The 26924-nt window shown below is 41.8% G+C and overlaps 1 protein-coding gene across 1 annotated transcript in view; it reads left to right on the forward strand.

Annotated features, from left to right (window-relative positions):
• The window catches only part of METTL14 (methyltransferase 14, N6-adenosine-methyltransferase non-catalytic subunit), a 37211-nt gene extending 14202 nt beyond the window's left edge, over window positions 1-23009 (forward strand). Inside the window, exons 7-11 of the mRNA XM_006112610.4 lie at window positions 1068-1209; window positions 6358-6450; window positions 13367-13483; window positions 16122-16332; window positions 21269-23009. Coding sequence (XP_006112672.1) covers window positions 1068-1209; window positions 6358-6450; window positions 13367-13483; window positions 16122-16332; window positions 21269-21582 — 877 coding nt within the window. The 3' untranslated portion in view covers window positions 21583-23009. The remainder of the gene's footprint in view (window positions 1-1067; window positions 1210-6357; window positions 6451-13366; window positions 13484-16121; window positions 16333-21268) is intronic.
• Window positions 23010-26924: the final 3915 nt, after the last annotated feature.

A 26924-nucleotide genomic window follows, 5' to 3' on the forward strand; every position in this document is an offset into this window, starting at 1 on the left:
TTGTTTGTTTTCTCCCAGTTCCTGCAGAATTTCTGCTGTATTTTAAAATACTCTATTTTTCTACCCATATTTTTGAACCTCATGAATGTTGACTGATGCAGTTTTGGATTGGCTTTAATCTGTACCTAGAGAGTAATTATATGTATTCCTTACTTATCCAGTTAACTTGATTGAAATCAATTGGCATACGTTAACATTAATTGTTGGCTAATAAAAATCATAGTGGTTTAAAAATATGATAGCATTTTTCTTACCATCACCCTTTATCTGTCTAATAAAAAAAATCCAATTAGCATTCCCTAAATAAATCAAACAAAACTTCCTAGATATAGCCAGGAGAGAGAGTATTCCGTAAGTCAAACCTAGCAAGACTTTCATAAAAGTGTAGATAGAACAGTAATTAGCAACTGGTGAGGAGGGTGCAATATACATGAGCAGGAAATGGGACAAATACTAAATAGCTTGCTCAAAGCAAAATTTCCAGTAGTAAAGCTACATTCCCAATACACCGAATGTAATTGTCCTCCGTATTTGTAGAGTTCACGTAGAGCAGATAGAAACTATATATTCTAGCATTGCAATTTCACTACTGTATATGTACTATTCCCTCGCCCACCCCCAAAAAATCACATCTGAGCAGCACCTGGCTTTTCTTTTTAAATTGAGATTTTTTTTAAATGTTCCATGTAAATAATCTGTACCTTGATTCTGTATCAGATCATGTGTGGATAGTTGTTTGCTCTTCCCTACTCTCTATCCATCAGTCCTTATTGCTATGTCTTTAAAAGGACCTTTCTTTGAAAATGTCATTAGTTTAGTTGTATTGGACTTTCATAGTGTAATGGTGTATGTAGATCACTTGGGGACTTCCTGTACTCTTATTCGTTATTCACTATATCTGTGTTGTCACCATAGAACTTGCTTATGTTCAAGATGTTAATGTATTTTTACATCTGTTCAATGTATTGTAGCCCCTAGAAACCAAAAGGACAAGCATCTTTCCAAGAATCACAAGCAGTTCTGCCTTCTCCAAGCAATTTGTCACAATTTATTATCTCTTTAAATAGGTATTTACAAGCAGACTTGGAGGCCTTTGACGTTAGAGAACTGAAATCCAAATTTGATGTGATTCTTCTGGAACCACCATTGGAAGAATACTACAGAGAGACCGGCATCACAGCCAATGAGAAGTGCTGGACTTGGGATGATGTAAGCTTTTTTTCTTACTATGCATAAAGTCTTTGCAAATGCCATTATAAAATAGATTGACGTGTAGATTTGTGTGTGTGGAATTTTTGATATAGGATTTGTTTGAGAAAAGTGAGGTTTTGTAAAAACTAAGGTCTTTGTGCTTGTGTACACACACTTACATTGTTAAAGATGACTCTTCAAGTATTTCTTAAAAACTAGGTGTATAACCTTTTTTGGTCCTTTATGATGATTAAGGAAGCCCTGAATGTTTTTTTTTTTTAAATACCCACCCCTATATCCCCCTCAAAAAAACCACCTTCATTCTTACTGCATGTTTTTAACCTTGGAAATCTTAGGAAATACCCAGTCTGATCTCCATTGTTTTTTCCGGAAAACTTCTTGGGGAGGTCTCAGATGTGTATTAGGGTCACTTGTTCCTTAACTGAAGGGGTGCGATAATTGAATATTTAACAGACATCGTTTCTCCACGTGTTCATTATGTATTGGGGTTACAAGACAACAGAAACTCACCATAATGCTGAAAAGGCTGATTAAAAATTCTTTCCCTTAATTGTTGTTTCCCTAATGTCATTTTTACTAAATGTCAAGTCACTATAGACTTTTCCAAGATAGACAAGATCAGAGTTGCTAATGTAAAAAATAAAGAGGGAAGCTTCTGGATAAATCTTTTCAGACTTTGTACATCATAAAGAAGTTAAAAAAAGTCCAGTTTTTCCCTTTGTGGGTCTTGTTTACTGTAGTATTTATTTTATTTAAATGCATGCATTCTTTTTGTTAGCAGTAGGAAAATGAGACACAAAATACACTTTTAAAATGCCCTCCACCCAAACATAATGACATGCCCAGATCTTATTGAAGAAGAAAATCACCTTGTTCTAACTTCAGTGAGCTCTGAATTATGTGTCTCCCTCCCTCCCCCAGTTATTGGACAACAGATGGGATCTTGTGACTTAGTTCTGTTACTCCAGTGTCTTGTAATTTAATTTTATATACCCTTGACCAGCTCAGTTGTTTGTCCTGACTTACAAGCACAACTGTGGTTTCTGCTCAGAGAGCAACAGGCTAATATGCAGGTGCAGATGTTCAGTAGGCACAGATGAAAAATAAGGGAAGCAACTGGTAACTCATATCTTGGATCCATCTGTAATAAATGTGTTTGAAACTGTCATACCTTACCAGTGATGGTAGCCTTTTGTCTTAGGATTCAGCAAGAAAATATAGTTGAAGCAATTAAGAAGCATAACACATCTAATAATCTGGGAGAGGAGGGAAATTGAAAGCATAAAAGAAGAGCAACTTGTGTTAAGTTTTACTGTTTTATCTTGTAGTAGTTCTGGTTGCTTCATTATTTTTTTTGCCATTGAAGTAAATGAGATTTGTTTTGCTGCATTAGGAAGTCATAGATGAGAATCCTTTCAACCTGTGTGCATCTGTTAGTCATTACAAGTTGTTTCACTCTAAATGTTAGTCTTGTTTTTTAGCCTCAATTTTGATGCTTTTTTTCCCTATTTTCTGTAAACCCGGAAATGAAAAGAATGCTTCTCATATAAATGAATATGTATCAGCTACATATAAATAAATAACAATAATAAATAAAAATGTAATACCTAAATATAAATACATAGTATATATTTATATTATACATAATAAATAATATGAATAAATATGTATCAGGTAAGCACACATCTACACTTCTGGGAAGATAGACACTTCAGATGTTGATCTTGTAAGGATCCACTAAATTGAACACTCAGGCCCCCCCCCCCCCTTCCCCTCTTGACTCTGGAACTCCTCACAGTTGCAAGGAATTAGAGAAGTCCTGTCAACATTGTCCACTGTGGGGCCACTCCAGAAAATTGATGCAAGGTGCACAGTTCATGTAGCTGGAGTTGCATATCTTGTATCAATTTTCTCCGCTAGTAGAGACCTGGCCTAAATCTTGTGACTGGTTTTGGATAAGTGAAGCTGAGTATTTCTGGGTTAAAACGTCTAATGAGATGAGATTAAGATATTCTCGTGTTTTCAAGAAAATTGTTTGAATATAGATATATATTTTTTTAAGTCTTTAATACTCACTTCTATGTAGATTTATTTGAGGAAAGCGAACGCAGATGAAGGTAAAATTAGGAACATTCGGAAACCTAATACAGTCTCCTTACATACAAAACTAAGCATCTACTCTTAACCATAGCAACCTACGGTAGTGAAATCTGGCAACTTAAGAAAACAGTTGCTCAGAAATTAGATACGTTTCAACATAAGAGCCTGCAGAGAATATCAGGAGTAAGCTATGAAAAAAGAGAAATGAATCATGAGATTAGAAAAATGGCTAAAGTGAGGTCTCTGTCACACATAATTTGTAAGAGAAGTCATCAATGGCTAGGACATGTTACAAATGGATCATAACTGACTACTGATTATGGCTGTCAGTTGGAAGCCAGAAAATCCACCAACAAATAGGGGTAGATCTAGGATAACTGAGAAGTGTACAGCTGTCAACAACATAGAAAAATTTAATTTGAAATGAGAGGATTTAGGTTACACGGCAGCTGATAAGCAAGCATGGAAAATATGGGTAGCCCAGTGTTCTGAGAAGCGCAGGATGGAATAAGACCTAAGAACTCAACACTATGGCCAACAAGTATTTGTTTCCAAAAGTAGCTAAAGCAGTGGTAATTGACTCATTTTAATTTAATGTGCCGACCACTCTCCTGCTTTTATTCCAAAACAGTGATTCCGAAACTTTTCATAGTCATGCCAATGTCTGTCCTCTATTTGGAACCACAGCTCTAGGGGAAGGATGGGAGGGTGCGGATGGGAGTGAGGGGTCCAAAACTGAGTGCAGGGGTGTCATTTCAGATTTTAGTAGCAGAGGCCAAACTGTGCAAGTTATGACAATAGGGGACAGAGTGAAGAATCTGGGGATAAAGTGAGGACAGCGGCTTCAGGACTGTTACTGAACATGCTCAGTACAAGACAAGCAGCTAATTGGGGAAGGGAGATCAACCTCATCCCCCATCCCATATCACCTCTTTCCAGGGGTTACAAAAGCATTGGAAAACTCTAGTTTTTTGGCTGGTAAGTTAGCAATTAGCTGACAGGAGTAATGTACCTAATTACATTTCTATACAGGGCGCCCCTTCTATACATCCAAGATATGCTTAAAAAAAAAAGTGGATGTATAGTGAAAGGACGCAAAGAGAGGAATTTTTTCCCCACAGTTGACTTCTGTTTGTGCAAATTGGTCTCTTTTTTTTCTTGTGTGATGGAAGAGGGGGTAATGGGAAGACTTAAAACAGAACAGTTCCCGCAAGCGTCAGTGATGCTAGTGTGGAGCACAACATATACCAGGGCAACGTATAGCGGTATAAAAGAGAGAAAATTAATTTAACATTAGATTGATTCATTTCTAATACTAACATTCTGACATCTTGTGGCAAGTCACTTACCGAACACTGATTAGGGTTAACATTTTAATGTATGTTCTTACTTTGGGTATGTCTACACTGCCCCGCTAGTTCGAACTAGCGGGGTAATGTAGGCATACCGCACTTGCAAATGAAGCCCGGGATTTGAATTTCCCGGCTTCATTTGCATAAGCCGGGAGCTGCCATTTTTAAAACCTCGCTGGTTCGAACCCCGTGCAGCGCGGCTACACGGGGCACGAAGTAGGTAGTTCGAACTAGGCTTCCTAGTTCAAACTACCGTTACTCCTCGTGAAATGAGGAGTAACGGTAGTTCGAACTAGGAAGCCTAGTTCGTGCCCCGTGTAGCCGCGCTGCACGGGGTTCGAACCAGCGGGGTTTTAAAAATGGCAGCTCCCTGCTTATGCAAATGAAGCCTGGGAAATTCAAATCCCGGGCTTCATTTGCAAGTGCGGTATGCCTACATTACCCTCCTAGTTCGAACTAGAAGGGTAGTGTAGACATACCCTTAGTTACTAACTCTGTGCGGAGAGACAGACACACAGTCAGGACTCCTGGGCTCTGTCTCAGATCTGGAAGGAGAGTGTGATCTGGTGAGTTACAGCAAGGGACAGATACATTTGGGTTCTATATAAAAATGTCCATACTGGTTCAGACTAAAGATCCATCTAGCCCAGTATCCTGTCTTCAACAGTGGCCAGTGCCAGGTGCTTTAGAAGGAATGAACAGAAGGAATAATAATGGAGTGATCCTTCCCCTGTTACCCATTCTGGCAAACTGAAGATAGGGACACCATCCGTGCCCATCCTGGCTAGTAACCATTGATGGACCTATCTTTCTTGAATTTATTTTGTTCTTATTGGAACTAAGGATTTGAATGGTTAACTGATAAGCATCACCCTAAATGGGTGATGTTTACTGGTTCCCATGAACTGGTGAGAGCTGGAGCAGCTCCCTGCCTGTCATGGGTAGGGGTTGCTCCTGCCCCACAGGAGTCCCACCCTGGACAGAGGCTGCTCTTGCACAGAGTAGCCTCCGTCCATGGCAGGCCTGGGTGCCCACAGGCAGGAGCTACTCTGGGAGCTGGGAGCCAGCGCTAGTCCTAGCCCCAGCGTGCAGGCTGGAAGCTGGCAGAGCCAGTCAGGCTTCCACTTAGTTGGTTAACCAGTTAAACATTATAAAATAATTTTATAGTCCATTCTCCTGCAAATATATTTGAAGTGGCACTAGGGAAGAGAATGAGGATCTAGATCAGGGGTGAGGAAACTTTTTTGGGTCGGGGGCTGCTGACCCACAGAAAAATCAGTTGAGGACTACATACAAGTGAGAAGCAAAAAAAAAAAACCCCCCCCCTCCCAAAACACACACACATCACAACTGCAAAAGTTGGTGCTCCCAGCTGAGAGAAAGAAGGGTGCTCCCCACATTCCCCTTGCACACCAGAGTCTAGAGGGGCCCAGGCTAGTAGATTTTGTGTGCTCCAGCCCGTGGTGGTTGGAGTGTCCATGCAGGCTCCCCAAATCTGGGGTGGGGGGAGCCCTGAGCCTTAGGGGCCAGATCCAGACAAGCTAGGGGCAACATTCTGCCGCAGGGCCTGAAGTTCCCCATGCCTGATCTAGATAAATGCTAAAAACATGTATTTTAAGGTTGACACAGCAGTATTAAATATACAGTAAATGTTCTTCTTGATGCAACATTTTGTCCCATTCTGTTTTTGTAGATTATGAAACTGGAAATTGAAGAGATTGCAGCCTCACGGTCTTTTGTTTTTCTGTGGTGTGGTTCAGGAGAGGGTCTGGATCTTGGCAGAGTGGTAAGAACATATTTTAAATTAAGTCTAGGCTGAGACAAAATAAACATTCATGCAAGTCGCCTATGAAGGTCTCTTTGCTTTGCATAGACACTTCAGTTTTAAATGCTGAAGGGTTTTTTGTTACGATAAGTGGTAAAGAGGGGAAATTAATCCTTTAGACACTTGTTTTCCTGATGTGTAATTGTAAATATCTGAGGATGAATACAGTTTGTGTTCTCCAAAGAGCTAAATTATATTTTTATTTCTAGTTTGTATGTGATTGCAGTAGTAGTAGGGTGCCTTATTCTAGATCAGTGGTTCTCAACTTGTTTCAGTCCATGGACCACCAGGCCAATCAAAAAATTTTCATGGACCACCTCCAGCACGTGTAGCACAAGACGAACGACCCAGCAACCGCTCCGTACGACGGCAGCAGCTATGCTGATGCTCAGAGCCTCAGACAGAAGTTACTGGCAAAACAACATGGTTGCGTCCTAGGTGACGCTATGGGTGATGCACTGCGTGCTTGTGAACAAGGCGTAAAACAGCCTAACGGTGGCACCTGCTAACGCCGTGTGACTTTGGACAATGTTCCTGTGGACCTCCAAAAAAGTCACCATGGACCACCAGTTGAGAACCACAGTTCTAGATGATTACGTCACTGTGCAGAAATCTAAACAAATAGCAGCAGAATGTTAGTTTTTCAGTGAACTAGAATAAACTCTGTTAGCTTTATTTTTTTTTAAGGTGAGTTTAAGCTCTTAGTGATATTTTTAGTGAGGTGTACAAAGTTGTAGTATAATTTTTTTTGTTATGCAGTAATGTGTCTGTATCTACCCTACATTCAGGCATACTCTTATTTACCATATATCTTTTATTCTGATCCCTGTAGAAACATTTTTGAGCTTTAAAATCTTTCATCTCCTGCAGTGTAGCTTCCTTAGCTGAACAGAGCCAGGGTGGTTAAAAATCAATGACTTTTTAAAATCAAAATTCAGATTTAAAAAAAAATCAATAAAATACTAAACTTATCTAAAAATTGCAATTATATTTCATCACAAACATCCTGCACCTACAGTCTCATAAAAATGAATTAATGGCTCTAGTCTGTGCAGTTCTTGCTTCTTGAAAGTTCTGGCCTTTCAATTTCTGTTTCTTAGCAGACTAAAGTAATACGTGCAAAGAAAGAAACAGGCTGTACAGGATTGTTTTTGTTCTCTACTTACGTGATGGTTGGTTTGGACTAATGATGGCAGAGGAGTTAGTTAAGACATTATCTTAAAGACAAAGAGACAACATATAGGAAAGCATGGAGACAGCATAGACAAGAGAATTGGAGTGGACGGGAAAGAAAAAAGGGAAGACCATATTCAGCACGCACACAGCTTCTTATATTCCCCCACAGTTTTGCCATAGAAAAACTGTCACGACTTTTGGTCATAAGAGAGAGACCCTATTTGGGAATATTTTGAAGAAACTCAGTCTGTGGGTAAAAAGGAAAATGTGTCAAGTATAAGCAATGCAAGAAGATGATACAGGTTCTAGCTGCAAGAATGAAACAACATAAAAGAGTTAGTTGTAGAAGTTATAAGGACACTGTTCATTTAGTGTTTTGAGGACTTGTGTGCTTAGAGTTAATAAAATTTGAAAATTAAAAAAAAAAAGTTTAAGGACAGACATCAACTGGCAACTCAGGAGACAGCTGCAATTACAAAAGTGAAACATTTATGTAACATTTAATATTCAATAAAATACTAGGGGGCTGCACCCCCTGTTTCTTATGGTCACCAACCACCCTCTCTCTGGAGGTAGGCAGCCCTGGCTCTCCCCTCAGCTGTCAGGGGGACCAGCTAAGAAGTGGCAACCCTAAATTGTCCTCTTCCCCTCCCCAGCTGTTGGGCAGGGCCAAGATTGCACCAGCCCCAGATCTAGCCCCTTCCTCCCGTCCCGCCCTCTGGGCCGTGCCAGCCCCACTCTCCTCCCCTACTCCCCAGCCAATGAGGAGGGCCAAGGGGCTCTCTTTCCCCAGCCACCAGGGCGGAGGGCTGGGCCGAGGCCTCGCCAGCCTCTTGCTCTCCCCCCTGGCTACCAGGTGGTGAGGGGAGGGGCAGGCCAATACCTTGCCAGGCTCTGTGCTCATCCCCCTGCCGGGGAAGGGGGGGGGGAGGTGTGTGACGAGGCTGTGGTACGACCCTGGCTCCTGAACACTAGGGAGGTTGGAAGGAGGCAGATGGGACTCAGAGTGTTGTGATGACATCACTCTATTGTCCTGCAGGTAAATTATTGAGAGCGGGAGACAAATGCTATTGTGTGTAATTTCATTCTTACCATTTCTAATGTACTGCTGCTGAATCTGCAGTTTGATGCAGGTAATGAGTATTATGTACTATTTCCTAAATTAATCAAGTTATCTAAAAAAAAATCTTAAAATAAACCTCTTAGATGTTGTAAAATGCTGTACTGAGTTGTAAATTAATGTACAGGCAGTCCCCGGGTTACGTACAAGATAGGGACTGTAGGTTTGTTCTTAAGCTGAATCTGTATGTTAGTCGGAACTGGCATCCAGATTCAGCCGCTGCTGAAACTGACCAGCGGCTGACTACAGGAAGCCCGAGGCAGAGTTGTTCTGCCCCGGGCTTCCTGGAATCAGCCGCTGATCAGTTTCAACAGGCTGAATCTGGACGCCAGTTCGTACATACAGATTCAACTTAAGAACCTCAGGTGCCCCCAAGTCAGCTGCTGCTGAAGCTGATCAGCGGCTGATTCCAGGAAGCCCGGGGCAGAGCAACTGTGCCTCAGGCTTCCTGTAGTCAGCGCTGGTCAATTTCAGCAGCGGCTGACTTGGGGGCGCCTGGGGCAGAGCAGCTGGGGTGCTGCTGAGTTGCTCCAGTAGCTCCGCTCCTCGGCGCTACTGGACCAACCCAGCAGCACCCAAGCTGCTCTGCCCCAGGCATCCTGATTCAGCCGCTGCTGAAACTGACCAGCAGCGGCTGAATCAGGACGCCTGGGGCAGAGCAGCTGGGGTGCTGCCGGGTTGGTCCAGTAGCGCCCAGACCGGCGCTACGGGACCAACCGGCAGTGCCCCAGCTGCTCTGCCACAGGCGTCCGGAGAAAAGCCTGGTCTGCTGGGGGGGGTGCACAGCTAGTGCGCCCCCCCCCCCCCCCCCCAGCAGACCAGGGAGACGCGGGCGGCGGACTGAGACACACCGCGGTCCTGCCGCCGGGTCCTCCGCGGCTTTGCTCCCCGTCTCCCTGGTCTGCTGGTCACCAGCAGACCAGGAAGACGCGGAGCAAAGACGCAGAGCACGGGGGCAGCGGGACCGCCCAGACGCGCTGCGGCTGTCCCGCTGCCCGCGTGCTCCGCGGCTTTGCTCAGCGTCTCCCTGGTCTGCTGGGGGGGGCTCCCCCCCCCCCCAGCAGACCAGGGAGACGCGGAGCAGCTTTTCTCGCCCAAGAGGATGCGGGCGGCGGGACCGTGGCGCATCTGGGCGTCCCGCCGCTCCATCCTCGGGGGCGAGAAAAACCCCGTTCGTAACTGCGGATCCGACATAAGTCGGATTCACGTAACTCGGGGACTGCCTGTATTTTAATAATCAGATTTGCACCATTGTTTAAGAAATATGTGAAGTATCCGTAGGAAACTTGATTTAAATCAATGATTACTTCTTAGTGATTTAAATCAATAATTTAAATAGCCTTTAATTAAATCAATCTACCCTTAGCAGAGCAGTTATGCTTATTTGTACTAATGTCAGGAAAGAGAGATTAAGGCTAATGAGATGTTCTGCCTTCAAATAAAAGGTAGTATATGGCCCTTAATTTCTTTCTATAAAGTACATTTTATCTTAGATTTTTTTTTTATACAGACTTACTCAGTAACTTGTGCTGAAAGTTGGTTGAGTAGTTTTCAAACATGATAAATAGCCAGCATGGTTTCAGAGTACAGGATTTTTTTTCAGTCTGTGTTAGCAGTAGGTCGGGATGGAAAAACAATAGAACTCCTCCTGTTTTTTAAAAAAAAAAAAAACCTGTGTAACCATTAAAAATCCTAGTAGTTACACATCACTCTGTGTTCTGTCTCCCCGCTCCCGGGTGCTGGGGCAGTCGGGGAGCTGCCCTGCACTCCCCCAACCTAAGACCCTGTCAGCCGAAATGGTCAGGGCAGTGTGTGTGTGTGTGTGTGTGTGTGTGTGTGTGTGTGTGTGTGTGTGTGTGTGTGTTACACCCAAGTCTTCAACTGCTGAGACGCAAAGTCTCATTGCAGTGGGCAGCCTAGGAGGCTGGAGGGTGCCCCGAAAATATAGTTTAACGTCTGTGACTTTACTGCTAGGACCGGGGTCCCGTCACAGAGGGCAGCCAACAGGCTCTCAGATGCCCCGGTGTGTGTGTGTGCTATACACCCGAGACTTCAACTGCTGAGACCAGGGTCCCTTGCAGTGGGCAACCTGGAGGAGGTTGACGGGCGCCCGAATAAGTTTATAGGGAGAGCTTATAACACCTCAGATTTTAGCTGCTAGAATCCAAGATTCCTTCGCAGCGGGCAGCCTGGGGAGGCTGAGAGGTGCCCCAGTGGATCTGCCACCTGGGAGTGACACAATCCAAAACGCCCAAGCTCTCCCTATACCTGTCCCTGTGACCGGCTGAAGTTCTTTTGTTTGTGTTTGGTTCGGGTACAGCAGCACGGGTTCAAGTCAGAAGCTTGACACTCACTGGCTTATTATAGGAGAAAGAAAGAGAAAATAAAATAAAGAAACTTGGTTGTGTGTGTGTGTGTGTGTGTGTGTGTGTGTGTGTGTGTGAGGGCATCCCACTTATTCCCAAAGTTTATAGCTAAATCACCTTACCAAAGGCAGTTTACAATAGAAATGAAGCAGTTTGCCTTAAGAAACTATAATAAAGTAACTAAACTTATAACAGAGAGACAATTAAAGTGTACACATAAAGAAAACACATTGCAGGTACAATTCTCACCCCTGCGTTCCAGACTTGGCGTGGCCAGCGTCTTTCTCTCAATCTCTCGGGAAGAAGTAGGGCGAGGTTGGGCGTCCCACAGACCTCGGGAGACAATCAATACCTGCCAGCAGGTATAGATGATTGGAGCTCAAATGGGATGGGCAACTAAACCCTCTTTATACCCCTTGGGTCACATGGGCTTCTTCCTGGTCTCAAGTGGCCAATTAGGAAAAATGGCTTTGAATGCCAAGTTTCCCACGAAGGGTGCAAAGCATAATTCACACTTGGGAAAATGCAGACAATGGGCACCTCTGGTATGTGATGGGCGAAGATTCCTCTCCTGAGACAGTGCAGGCATGTCAATTGCTGATACTAGCCATCACGGCGACGGGAGGCCTCCCAGTCGTCAGCTAGCCCATTTACTGTCTGGTTTCTGTTTATGGTAGAGTCAGGGACAGGCAGCACACCTGCGTTCCCAGGGCATCAAAGGCTGACTGCCTTTCTCTTGCTCTCGGGGGGGGGGGGGGGGGGACAAGATGGGGTTCATGGAAAAACAAGATGGGGTTTGTGTCTGGCTACGGACCCCACACTTCTAACTCCCCACTCACCATCCTAACAAGTGCCTGCGCCCCTAGCCTCTTAATTGACACCTTCCACTGAAACCCTGCACTCACAACCCCTCTCTCACTCTCACACATTTTAATCAGTCCATATCTGTGGAAGAAAATATATTAAAACAAGGCATCTGTATATAGTTGCTTTGAGGTACCATTAGTGACTACAAAGCTAGGGAATTACCCTTCTTCCATTTGAGGAAGAGTAGAAGTCCCAGAACAAATTAACACATGCATTCAAGATTTGCGGACAGATGCATGTTTCAGAGAGCTTGCAAATAAGGTTTCATCCTACCAAACTAGCATCACTCTTAGCACTTGCTACTTCTGGGTCATAAGAGCCAGAATGTTACCACTTTGCAAAGATCTGTCCGTTATTAAATACAATTTACTATGTATTAATTAGTAAAACAATTAAAAAAAATTAAGTTCAGAGATTTAGAATATGTGCAACACTCCAAAAAAATATTTTAAAGCACCTTTTTCTATCTTAAGCCATTAATACATATGCAAACTTTGAAATGCAATCATGCAAATATCCTTCTAGCACATGCACATACCCCATTCAGCCTGCTTTGTCCCCTCCCTCCAACTCACCCAGAGAGGATTGCAGCAAGTTGACACCCAAAACAAACTGCCCCATGCCACCACTTCACTTCACAGATGCCAGCACCTACCCACCCCCTCTTTTCCTCCACCTACCCCATACAGTCTGCCCCTTAGCTCCCCCTTCCCAGCCCAGGAGGGTTGAAGAGTCTGCTAGGCTTCTGCCTGCCCTCCCGCCCCTGGCCCCCCCCAGATAGGACTCTCCAAACTTTCCTTCCCTCTGATTTTCCCTCAAGCCAATTAATTAATGACTCCCCCCCCCCCCCCCTCCCCACACACACTTATTGCCTCCTTATCTTGGCTGCTTATCTCTTCTGCTTTTCTGCTCTGGGAGCTCTTCTGTTCAGCACTGAGCAACCTTTAGCTGCTCTTTATAGATGCCCTGCCTCTGAGTGTGGCTCAGAAAATAGCTGCATAGTTGCGCAGCCATGTAGCTTAGAGGAAATTTTGCCAGTTAACATCCCTACTACGAAACTTGATTTCAGAACATGGTAAAAGTGTGGAGATATGTGTTTTATATATTGAAGCTTGACCCCTTCCTTTAAACAAGTACAGAAGACAAACCTATTCATAACGGTTCCCAAGTCAGTACCCTGACATACGCGGGGCGTTTCGCCTGACTGCCCAACGCTCGGCCCTTGCCTGGAAGCCTCGCATATGCTCCAGATCAATTAATATCTTACAAAGTCAACCTTAAATACATTATTTCAGTATTTGATATAATACAAGCATCTTTGTGTCTATTTTTGTTTGAAATATTTTAGTGTCTACGCAAGTGGGGTTACAGACGATGTGAAGATATTTGTTGGATTAAAACAAATAAAAACAATCCTGGGAAGACCAAGACTTTGGACCCTAAAGCTGTTTTCCAAAGAACAAAGGTACAGGTCTATCTGAATGTGCCTCCTCCCCTCTCAGTTGATCTAAACAAACACCAGATGTTGGGTTGCAATTAGTGGCCTCTGTAGTTTCAAAAAAATAGGTGCTAGGGTTTTAGATTTCTCTTATTTTCTTCAATAGATTGGTTTTCACAGAGTTGGTATTTAATTTCTTAACAGTTCTAGAATCTTTACTCAGTTTGATTAAATATGCAATCGTATGTTCTTCATTCAAGTCTCAAGAGGGTTCTTAGAAATGCTTCCCATTCTATCAGCCGTCCCTAAGATGATGAAAATGGGATACAAGTTTGTATTGCTTTCATTGCACTTACCTCTTGCTAGAGTTGATTGTGTTTTAACTTTAGCTTGTCAAAATTTATAAACTCATCATTGAAATGTAAATGATGCATGTTGTGTGAGCAAATGCTGGCTTCACAAATGTTTCCTCTAATTATTTGCTCAAATGATAGATGGAAATTGGGTTGGGATTTACATTAGTCCTGTATAGAAACTGATTTATTTAATTCTGGAGCACACTAGTTACAAACTTCCTTCTAAATCAGAATGGCAACAGGATTTTTGGGAACATTTGCTTTTGTTTGAATTACTTAGTTTGACTGTACAACGTGAGTATTCATTAATTTAAAGATGTTTACTGTTTTTAAAGCTTTTAATGATAAATTGACATGGGCACTCTAAAAGCACATTGCTGATCTCTTACAGTAAAAATGATGTTGAAAAACATACATAGGCATGCTCTTCTACCTTTTTTTTAAGGAACATGGACCTTAAGGATACAGGTGTATGGCAGTTATCTCCTAGTACCTTAAAAGGAAGAGGCATGCATATTAAACTTTGGTTCAAATTAAACATGTACTTGATGATGTAGACCAAATTAGATGTGTCTTGAATGAGTAGTAGTAAGAGTAGCTTATAGGTTAGAAAACTTAACATTGTGAGAGTTACAGTGATATAAATATGCCACAGTCTCTAGGAACTGTTTTACATAGTAGTTAGAACAGATTTGTGGGAGTGGTTATAGGGAGCTATGTCTCAAATCTTGACTTAACAATTTAAAACTTCACTGACCTGATCATCAAATTGACATGGGTGGATCATTAAGCTGAATCTCAATGATTATTGCTCTTTGAGCTTTAATCTTACTTGTATTTCTGTGACCTGAATGGGATTTGTGCCAGGAGTTTATATGCATTTAATGTAAATAGGGGATAGGTGTGGGTGAGTATTATTTACTGTGTATGGTAGCTGTTAAAGGTGAGATATTTTACAATTTTTTTGTGACTAAGGATTTAAAGCTTTTATGTACATTGGAGATAAGGTTGATCTTAATTTAGTTTTGTCAGAGTTACATTATTGAGTGCTGGTAACTTGAGAATTTTCCTGTGTAATGTTGTTTATACATGAATTTTATAACAATGTTGGTGTCGGAATATATAACAAGAAAATGTGAGACATAAGAAACAATTTTATTTGCATCTGTCAGATGGCCAAATTCATATTCTCTATCGATTGTTGAAAAGGTAGTGTTTTCTCTACAGTATCATGTGTCATACTTAAGACAAGAAATTAATATCTCTTGGTGTAGGTTGTTTCATTTAAATATAATGTAAAGCAGAGGCATTTGTAAACTGTATTTCCCATGTTAGAAAGATTGTTTTTCACTGATATGCTGGTAAGCCCCAGGTATGACCTGATGGGTAATTTGTCTAGCTATCCTTTGTGCTTTGTCTTAGTCTACTTGAGTATTTGTCTGAGAAATGGTGAAATCTAAAACTAAAGTGCTGTCAGAAAGCTCAATATGTTGGCTAGATCAGTTTTCTTTGCTTTTTCACAGTCACTCTCTAACCCCAACCCTTCTGCCAAAAATCTGGAAATGATTATACACTGTGATTTTTTGCGAACCATTGGGTAATGCTTAATAAATTAGTGTTTTATGATCTGAGAAGAACTGCTCATTTGAGTGTAGTGCTCACAGAAGAATTTCACATGTGACATTAGTATGCACAGCCCTCGTTTCATCTTCTACCCAATAAGGAGGTTCCCCTTTTGTAGATCCTCTGTTAGCATCATGATTTAGTTTAATGTTTGTGCCAGTGCAGTGGGGGGGGCATTGAGTTGTAGCACCATCTTGTACTCCTTATGGATTCAAGAGATAATCTAAGGACTCTTTTCCATCTTATACCTCTTCATGACTCTTCCCTTTTAGTAGTAATTTGAAACAGCTTTAGAATCTATAATAAATTCCTATTTTGGACCCTGAATAATTTGATTTACAGGACAGTTTGACTGTCAGAAAATGGACACAATCAGAAACTCTTTAAATTAGGATTTCTCTTCTCATTGTTTTAGAAGGGTTCTTGTTACCTTTGTTCTTTGTTTCATTCTTTTTTTAAGACCTTAAAACCTGTTCATGTTGAGTCAGTCCTTTGTAATTTATCTTAAAGATAGGGGCCTGCCATGTAGTTTTTGTAGAACATTTCCTAAACTTGTGCTGAGCACTAGTCAGTTGATGTCGTCCTCGATTTAGAAATGATTGCATTGTACTTATATAGTTTGTATTGGGCTTAAGCATCCTTCAGGATGAGACACCCTCTGTAATGGTTTTTCTTGTTCTGTCTAGGAACACTGCCTTATGGGAATTAAAGGAACAGTCCGCCGCAGTACAGATGGTGACTTCATCCATGCTAATGTTGATATTGACTTAATTATCACAGAAGAGCCTGAGATTGGCAACATAGAAAAGCCTGTAGAGATTTTTCACATCATTGAACATTTCTGCCTTGGAAGAAGACGCCTTCATCTCTTTGGAAGGGATAGTACAATCCGACCAGGCAGGTGTTCTGTTTTGTCAAATAGGTTGAAGTTCATTTAATCTAATTGTCCCTCCCTTCATAACTTCAACATAAGGTGGAATTTCAAACCTCCCATCTCCTCCCCCCTGCTAGCTCTATCAGAGAGAGGCAGCAAGGGGGAGGGAGCAGGAGCCGGTGCTGGGGGGAAAACTGGTAAAGCCGATTTCCCTCCCCCCTCCCCCCCAGCACTGTGTCTGTGAGGGGAAGAGGAGGCAGAGGCACAGCAGGGAAAACAGTACGAGCAGGGACTGTTTCAGTTCCCACTGCGGGTGCTTTCTGTGAAGCTACAGTATTTGTACATTTCAAAAGCAGAAGTGCCATAGGGAGTACAGGGCAAGCGGGGACTCAAGCAGTCTCTGCTCGCCCTGTACTCTCTACAGCGCCTCCCCCTCTCCCCCTTTGCCTCAGTGAGGGGGGGGGGAGACAGGAACTAGTGTTGGGAGGAGCCAGCTTAAAAGCAAGTTCCCCCCAGCACCATCTCTGGGGCTCTGCCTTCCCTTCTCCTCCCCCACAGCAGCGAAGCAGCCCCTGTTCGCAGGGATCCCAGCAGGGAGCTGGGCCTCCCTGTGGACAGCGGCTTTTGCTGCCAAACAACCCATTTGTGGTGCTGAGGGCTGGCCACGGGCAAGGGCTGCTCAGGCGGCAGCCCCTGTCTGCAGCCAGCCCTGGCTGCCATGAACAGGGGCTGGTGCCGGAGCAGTCTCTGTTCATGGTGGCCAGGGCTGTCTGCTGCGAATAGGGGCTGTTGGACTCAGCGCCAGCCGGGACCAAGCATTTAAAATGCAGAGCTGTAGCGGGGGGTAGCTCTGGAGCTGGCATGAGCTAGGACTGCTCAGTCCTGGCTCGAGTCAGCTTCTCTGGTGCTACCCCTGCTGTGGCTCTGCAGAGGTGCTTATCGACTAATTGTATAGTTGATACAATTTGTATCAACTATACGATTAGCCAAATAATTGCATTTAATATCCTTAGTCTAATGTACATTTATATTGCTTAGGTCTGCACTAGTCACAGACAGCATGTTCTCTTTAAAAACTCCAATAAAATGGATTTCAGTAATCCTTGTTTGACTCGAAGCTGTGGCCAACAGAAAATTTCTTAGTGATGTTTCCAAAATGGAGCTCATCCAGCAGGAACCGTTGGGCAGAACACTTCCATTTTGCAAACAAAAGGTCCTGGTGATTGTGAAGTGGGAAGAAGTCATCTATATTTGGGGACCTCTACCAACAGTGAAGAAACATAGGGATTAGATCCTAGTATTAGTCATGGGCTATTGCCCCTCACTATTGATCAGAATAGGAGAGGCACTTACAAATGCGGATTAGGATTGTACCTGTAGATGGAATACTATGCACACAAAAAAGGGATGTACTTTCACCTCCCTTGCTGGAGTGGGGTGTTGGCTATTTTATTTCTAGGGCGATACCTTCTGCTGCTGCTCATGTGGCCATCAGTGAGCGGTATAGCAATAGATCAAGAATCCAACTTAGCACTGCTCACCAGTAAGTTGTTTTTTTATAAATGTACAGGTATTTGTGTCTACTTTTAAAAATGAACAAAATGCTGTGACTCCAGCTTACAAGCTTTCTCATAATATCTTTTTAGTGTACTGTCTGTGTTTAAACAGTTCAGGCTCTCACTTGGAAAACTAAAACACATTATACCTTTTTTTTAAAGCCATTTTGATGTCTTCCCTCTTGTCAGAATTCATTTTAAAAAAGAGTTACAACAGCAGATTCCATAGCAGCTTTGGAAAGTGAATGTCTTCATCATGTGCAATGCAGGAAATACTACTCGCTGCTGGTTGTAAATTCTAATTAGTGTGAATATCCTAAAGAGCTTTTTAGACAGATATGTCCTGGATCGGTGTTAGATTTCAAATAAATTAAGAACAGATTTCCTCCCACATCACCAACCAAGCAGGCAATCACTAAAAAGCAGCTATATCTGGAAAGCGTCAGCCATTGCTTTTAGAGAAGGGAGAGATGCCTTCCTTTAAACATACGGTAGACATCCTCACCAGCTCTAAGTGGCCTTTCTCATTATTGCTGAGCTAATGTCAGATAAAATACTATGACTGGTATCTTGTCAGAACCATCTTTTACATCTTATCAGGGCCATCTTGTTCAAAAGCTATTTTAACTCTAATTTGAATAGCTGTCCGAGCTTGAATGGTATTGCCAGCACTTTAAAACACATCCCTGTAGCAGCTCCAAATCTAAAACTAGAATATCTACTATGTGACTAGTCTAGAAATTACCAGTGCTTGCATCACACTTTCAGAGGCTCCTTTGTTTAGAGTCTTGCACATTTCCTCTGCCCTGGACCCTTCCTTTCATCACTTTCCTATATGAAATGCAGTTTCATTAGGAAAAATATATTGACATAGAATAAAATTCATTCTTGTGCACACTTTTACCAAATTTCACACCACTAGTAGATGGTATTTTATCATTATAGGGCATAATACAAATTGGGTTTTGGAAACTGACTTTAGTTAGTTTTCAAAAACATTTTTGTTGCCAGAGGAATGGTTGCTATCTGGCAATATTCTTAAAATGGTTAAAATCAGCTAACTCTTGCTTTTACTTTCACTGTTTGTCATTCCCTGGTTAATGACTGTGCTAATGAGATTGTCTATCTCATTAGTCTGAGCTTTGGATATTAAAACAACTTGTTCAGGATAGTAACACATTTATTAAAAAGATGCATATTTGCAGGGAAACTTCCAAGCTGTGATTTGACTCTTTAAGTATCTTTCTCATTTAAACAATGTATTGGACTAAATGGAAGTGACTTTGTTTGAATAAACTAGGAAAGTGTATTACATTAGTTAGACGTGTTATGCCATTTATAAGAGGTAAGGCTTGCTTATAAAAACAAAGTTAGTCCATTTAAGGTTGAAAGGAGAATGGTACAACAGAAAACAGTGCATTCTGAGCCCTTTCCAAAACTGTAGTCTGGCTTCCCCAGTAACTTGTTACATAAATGACTAACCAGCTTTTATTATATCTAGCCAGCCTTCTAATGTTCTCTATATGGTGGCCTCAATCTTCATTTGGTTCGTTATATATGTCTTTGAGAAAGAGACAACATTGTGCCCTTGAGGCTTCTTTCTGTCAGTACTGCAGAGATTCACATAACTTAGTTCATCTCATGGTATCTTCACCTAGTGGGCTGTTTCTGTGTTTTAAGCTAGTGATAAGGTCCTCATGTTCTTTGGAATTAATGATGATATGATTGGCTCACTAGACTAACAGTGGCACCTCTCTTTTGTTAATTCAGGCAATGACAAAAATTAGCAGAGCACACTGTTACTTGCCAGTGATGATTAGCATTTAAGTAACATTTTTCATTTTCAGAATGCTTTTCAAACAACTGCTAAGAAATTCTTACAACACTCTGACAGCTGTAAACTAGGGATGTGAGCGGGTAACCGGTTAATATCATCTTTATGGGGTGATGCTTACCAGGTAATAGTTAACTGGTTTCCTAAGAGCTGTCCTTGCCCACTGGACCCCTGTGTGGGGCCACCGTCCATGCGGCTGGAGGCTGGGACAGGAGCCAGCCCTACCAGTCAGCCCCACATGACTGGTGGTTAGGGATGTGAGCTGGCCCTGCATGGCTGGTGGCTGCTTCAGCCGGATTGGAGTGGTCCCCTGCTCAGGATTCTGCTTAGTTAACTAGATAAACATTAGGTTAACCTGTGATAGAAATGTAGCCGTGTTAGTCTGGTGTAGCTGAAACAAAAAACAGGACTATGTAACACTTTAAAGACTAACAAGATGGTTTATTAGGTGATGAGCTTTCGTGGGCCAGACCCACTTCCTCAGATCAAATAGTGGAAGAAAATTGTCACAACCATATATACCAAAGGATACAATTTAAAAAAAAAAGTGAACACATATGAAAAGGACAAATCAAATTTAAGAACAGAAGAGGAATGGGGGGCAGAGGGGAAGGTAAATGTCTGTGAGCTAATGATATTAGAGGTGATAATTGGGGAAGCTATCTTTGTAATGGGTAAGATAATTAATGTTAACCTAACATTTAGCAGGTTAACTGATAGGGATTTTGCATCCCTATTGTAAACCTAACCTAGTATTTTTATTCCCTATTTTAAAATTGGGAGCTGGGGTCAGTGATGCAAACTTTTAGTTGACTTTTGCAAAGGCCAGGAAGTCAGTATTAGAGCTCAGATTTTAATTTGTTCCTTGCTGCTGGCACTGAGTCCATTAAGCCCCATCTTTTTTATTTGTAAGTGATGTTTAATTGTAAGTTCCATTTTCAGGAATTCTTTGGTGAGTAAAATACTGGGCAACTTATTTAGCTTGTAGAATCATGAGGTGCACTCTTACTCTTCAATGTCTTTCTGGTAACTTCATTTTCCCTGACTGATATCTTCATTTTTACATAAATTAGTTAATATGAGGACTACACATTCACATACATGCCTTTTCAGCCCAGTTGTTTGCAGTGTTTCTGTAGCTGTATTTATCCCAGGATATGAGACATGCAAGGCGGGTGAGGTGATATCTTTTATTGGACCAATTTCTGTTAATGAAAGAGAAGAGCTCTGTGAATCTCAAAAGCTTGTCTCTCACCAGTAGAAGTTTGTCCAAGAAAAGATATTACCTCGCCTGCCTTGGTATTGATACTGGTGTACATTTCAAACTGAAATGTTCATGTTTCCACAAGTTGGCAACTTTCCCATGCACATTTCTATTTTTAAGAAGAGTTCACACGGCTTCTCATAGACCTAACAGAATTGTTTTTCAGAAAACATTGCTGTCAACTTAGACCTTTGGTTAACATCCACACAAAGATGTTAAGAAAATTGAGTATGTCCTTAAAGCATAACATTTAGTTTGTTGCTCTTGCTAATCTTCTACCTTGTGTGGGTTTTTATTTTCTTTAGGCTGGCTGACCGTGGGACCCACTCTCACAAACAGTAATTTCAATGCAGAAACCTATGCCTCATACTTCACTGCTCCAAATTCTCATCTCACTGGTTGTACGGAAGAGATTGAGAGACTTCGACCTAAATCTCCACCTCCAAAATCCAAGTCAGACCGAGGAGGTGGAGCACCCAGAGGAGGAGGAAGAGGCGGAACTTCAGCTGGTCGGGGAGAGAGAGGCAGAGAAAGAAATAGAACTAATTTCCGAGGTGAAAGAGGTGGATTCAGAGGGGGCCGTGGAGGCACTCACCGGGGTGGTTTTCCCCCACGCTGATTACATTTGAGTCATTAGTTCTCTCTCTGGTCCTATGCCTTTTTTTCTCTGTATCTTTTTTTTAAGTCTTGTTTTTACTAAGGGGAGTCATTCCAGCAACTAGGGTCAAGATGACTTTTTTTTTTAATTGCTTATGCTTTCTGCAAGCAGTTTCAGATACTTTGCCTGCCCGCATTTAGCACATCACTGTACTTGGCAGATGGGATACAGAATCTGATGGCAAAGAGCTAAAATGCCTTCTGACAGCTTTCATTCACCAGGAAGGATGGCAGAGCAGACTGGGAACATCAAGAAGAGGTTATCTTCCCAAGCTGTGAATAAGAATTGAAGAGGAGTCATTTGCTTTGATCTTTTTCAATTTAAAAAACTATTTTTTTAATTTTTTTTTTTTACTTTAACACTTCCCTTTAAACTCTGAACAAATCACCCTTTATACTTCATGTAGATATTAGTTTCTTTTGCCAATATAATGGGTCAGGACTCAGAAATGCAATTTGATTTTGCATGATGATGATATAGACTTGCATTGTATTTATGGAAGGAAAAAAGCTGTCCATACTGGCATCTCTTTCTTCCTCCCCTAGATTCATAAGTAAACTGGTGTAATATTGAATAAATAGAGCTCTATTTTTTCTATTTGTTTTAAATTTCCCCACTCATTCCTGGGAGTAATTTTCTAGTATTTTTATTTTTGACTTGTCAGATATATTTAAAACACTTTTATCTTTGCTGTTTGGATTGAAAAACAAGAAACAATTCTATGTTGTCACTTCTTTCTAATGCTTTACGGAAAGCAGAAAGTGGCAGTGATCCATATTTGATCTAGAACTTCTGTTTACATAGACATGTATTGTTTTTAAGTAGAGAGTCTTGCCCAGTGCTTGTTAACTGTGTTGTTCATGACTAGGGAAAGCCAAGTTTTATTACAGTAAATTCAGTATGAATACTGAAACAGCCCCATTGAGGTAGTATTTGGAGAAAGGGGAGAAAGCCATGAAAAGCGCTTCTAGAGAAATCTGGATACATTTCACCTTGTAAACACTATGTTCAGTAACTGAAAAATCGTGTTTTAGCTTTGCTTTGCCAGCGGATCTTTAAACAGTAAGTGATGAGGTGCCGAGAACGTCTTATAGGAAATCATCTCCAGAATACAGCTTCTAAAGAGAAAGTGATTCACACGTGTTGCAGCTGTGTGGTATTTGTTCGTAGAAAAGCCAGCTCTGTAAACTGGTTGTACAGTACTTGATGCATATGAATAAATCCTGGCCTCACTACAGTCCAGGGGATTTTGCTATGGACTTCATCTGGGCTAGAATTTGGCTCTAGGTGTCTTGTACTTCTCATCTACTGAACTTTTATAAATGTCTTGTGAAGTGTTGAATAGTGATATTTCTTCCAGTATTTTTTTATAAAAATGTTTCCTAATATTTTCAAGGATTGTTTGGTTTTATTTAAAAATGCCAGTTTTATTTATTCTTCAGCTTCCCTTTAAAGATTTTTATTTTGTAGATTTTCTGCTTGGGCAATTCAGCTTTCCTTTGTATAGAAACAGAGGTTCCTGTTGTGTTGCTGGATGAAATCTCCATCGTTGTTTTGCTTAAGGTTTAAAAACACACACTCGCACGCACATCCTATCTCCCCCTCCACCCTCCAAAGCTGAGCAGTGACTGGAATTAGAAGTCAATTTCTGATTGAATTGGGGTCTTTGAATCTTTGATTTTCTATTATATTAGTAGCTCATTTGAACATCTTTGATGCTTGGAATGGATTGCATCTGGAATAAACCCAGAATGCTTGACAGTTATGTGCCACAAGCAGGGAATGATTATTTTTCCTGATTGTTTTGCACTCATCCTATGTTTTAGTAGTGAATATTGTAGATGCTGAACCCCAGACAACCCCATGCCACTGAAAACAACCTCTGCACAGTGAGAAGGAAAGCGATATTAATTCAGCGCTTTCTTCCACTGGTGGTTGTTCCTCACATGCTTCTTCTCTACAACTGAAGAACAAGTATCCTGGCATCAAATATGAAAGGAGCAATTAATCCTCGATACTGCAGTCTAACCTAAAAATAACTTTTTAAAGGAGAACTGAGATGCTTTGGTTTAGTTCAGAAAAGCAGAGTTGAAAAGACTGTTTAAGATCTCAAATTAGTGAAGCATGTAAACTTCAGAAACAAAATAATTGAAAATCACTTCCTCTGTATTTACTTACCAGGACTTGAGTTGAGATTTCTTGTGTCTCTCTGTCAAAGCAAAGCAGCTAAAACAATGTAAGGAAAGCAGTAAATACCTGCCAATCACTCTTAATATGCTGACTGCCTGTGGATGCACACTGCTCCCATTGATGTCACTGAAAGTCCAGTAGACGCATTGACAAACAACTTGCTCCTTGTTACCTGATGTTGATTCACAGGCAAATATGGATTCTTGAATGTCTTCCTTGGCAGTTTTGTGTGTTTCAGAAATACAAAGAAACCTCCATCCTTGGTAGGGATGTTAGCAAGTAGTTGACTAGATGATTAACCAATAAGCCTAAGCTTATCAGTTAATCTTGTTGACTACTTGCATCTCTCTCTCCCCGTCCCCCCGACCCTTGTTGCCGCTGTATCAGAGTCAGCAGTGCACGTTGGTAGGAGGCTCCCTGGGAGTGAGTAGTCATGTAACTGCAAAGATTTCATGCGGTTACAAGGCTGTTCAAATTCCTGCCATCTAACATCCCTAATCCATGGCAGTTTTTGTGTTCCTGAGGTATGCTATTGTCATGGCAACACTGATACAGAGAGACTTCCTCTTCATGTGACAAGGTAGGATGTTACCTGTATTTGGTCTGTCTTTGACTGACAGCATATGCAGCTCATTAATGCTTCATGATGTTGACCTCCATTCAACAGAACCTGAAGTGAGGTGATACTCTTTTCAGATCTTCTTACTATATATTTTAGAAATGCGTGTCTGTCTTTCCATCCATCTGTGAGTCCTTTTGTTCAAGAACTCCTAAACGATAAGAGCTAGGATCACCAAATTTGATATACAGTTTCCTTTTATCATAACTTAAAGTCAGGGTTGGTTGTGCCAAGACAATGGGATGTGCCTGGAATTTGTTTTTCTCGTAAAATGGAAAGGTAGGGGGCTAGTAGTAGGGAGATATACTGTAGAATGGCCACCGCGGGCAGTAAGGGCCAGAAAGTGTGTGTGTGTCTGTCTGTTCCCCATCCAGGGGACATGCACTTCTCCCCGGCTGTGCCCACTTGCAGCTGCTGTGGCCATGGACTGGTGCTTCTCACCTGGCCCCAAGTTGCTGCGGTGAGAGAAGGCTGCATTTCGTCCTCTCTCCCCGGGGCAGCCTGCCCTTCACCCACAGTCCCACCCCAATGATTTAAATGAAGAAAAATAAAATTTATTTGATTTAGGACCCAAGCAATGCTGGGTAAATCAACTAGTAAGATATAAAAATGCCACCCTTTGGTAACTTCTGATCACTACTCACCTGGGTCACACTGGCACTTGGATTCTGAGAGGAAATGCTTTGTATCCCATTACTAATGATCATCCAGTCTCTCAACAGGAGCATTTTCACAGGAGAGGTGTGATAATTACACTTGTACATAATTTCCTATCAGGTGAGTCTTTTATCTAACATAACTAATTCAAGTACCTCCAATCCTTGAAGACAGAACCAACAAATTTCTCCATTTTAAATTTTGTCAAATACTTAACGCCACCGTTTCTCATTCTGCAGCCTATTTTATAATATAGCTGCTTAGTTCTTGTAATGTCCATCTGTTCAGGCAGTTACTTATAAAGTATGATCTTCAAAATTATGCGGTAGATGAAGGATTTGACAATTGCAAAGGCTAGCCTACCGGAATGACTATACAAACTGCTTCAGAAGAATTTTGAAACAGAAATTTTAACTATAAATTCTTTTGTGTAAATCTAGCTGTCTTGAGTCATTTGCTCACACATGCAATAAATATGCTGTCACTTGTAATAAATTTGTTAAATTGTTTGAAAAAACAATGTTTTCAGAATTTTAATGAAATAGTATACTTTTAGCTGAGAACATTTACTTAAAAATTTAAATACATAGCTTACAACAGTGTTTCTCAACTAGTGGTACAAGTACTCTTAGGGGTACATCAACACAACTGAAACTTGAAGAAAACTGAATTTTTAAGTTTTATAGTGCTTTATTATTTTTCTATTTTTTACACCCAAAAATTTCATCGCCTGCTACGATTAAGTTGTTTAAACAAATGTGTTGCAATGGTAGAAAAAAAATTTGTCTGAAAACTGTAGGTACTGGGGGAACTTATAATTTTTGTTTAAGTGGTACTTTATAAAAAAAGGTTAAAAAACACTGGCCTACAAGACACAGTAAAACAATTCATCTATTTCTACAGTGATTGCTAGAGATCTTGCAATGATTCTGGTGGAAGCTTAGGATATCTCTTTTGGTTCTTTATATGAAGGTGCCAATGGGTGGAAAACATTTATAGGAATTTGAGGCTTCTAGGAAGAATTTATTCATCATTGTGTGACTAGAACTTTAATTTATGTTGATTGGCGTCCAGTAAATGCCTTAATAGAGAACTGCCTTTTATAGTTACAGTGCAGGTGGTAAGACAGCCACAGAGCAGTGAGTTCTGTAGACATACCAGCTTTTTGAACTTTGACTAGGATTGGTTTGCTTTTTTTTCAGCCATTATGGAGGAGTTTGAAGGCGTATTCTGTGACTGGGTTTCTTGTCTCTCTTCATAGTTATATCATTATTGTATACAGCCGTGGTCCCCAACACGGTGCCCGCGGGCGCCATGGTGCCCGCGGGGGCATTTGTATGCGCCCGCCAAGTGCTCGGGGCTGGCCTAGCCCCGGGCACATGGCGCACGGTAAGCGCCGGCCCCGGGAGTGCCGCGGATTGGCCGCCCGCGCTCTGGGCGCGGGACGCTTCGGGGGGGGGGGGAGCGCCGGCCGCGCGGCGCTTGGCGGGGGGCGCGCCGGCCCCCGGGCGCGCGGCGCTTGGCAGGGGGAGTGCCGGCCCCCGGGCGCGCGGCTTTGGGGGCGGGCCGCCCCTGGGCACGCAAGTGTCCCCACCCCCTGGCCCCCGTTGGGCAAACGGCCACGCCCCCTGGTGCCCGGCAACCTCAAATGGTTGGGGACCACTGGTATACAGTAAATAGAACCTTATGTACGTAGTCAAGTGAAAAAATCTAAAACTGCTGAAATAAGATTTAAGGTAGTGAAACAGACAATAGAACATTTAAAAAGAGATTGTATCTTCTGCTCCTAATACTTATTTCAATCCATTATGTGCATGAAACCTTTTATGTGCAAGAT

The sequence above is a fragment of the Pelodiscus sinensis genome, chromosome 5, assembly GCF_049634645.1.
Source record: "Pelodiscus sinensis isolate JC-2024 chromosome 5, ASM4963464v1, whole genome shotgun sequence".
NCBI lineage: Eukaryota > Metazoa > Chordata > Testudines > Trionychidae > Pelodiscus > Pelodiscus sinensis.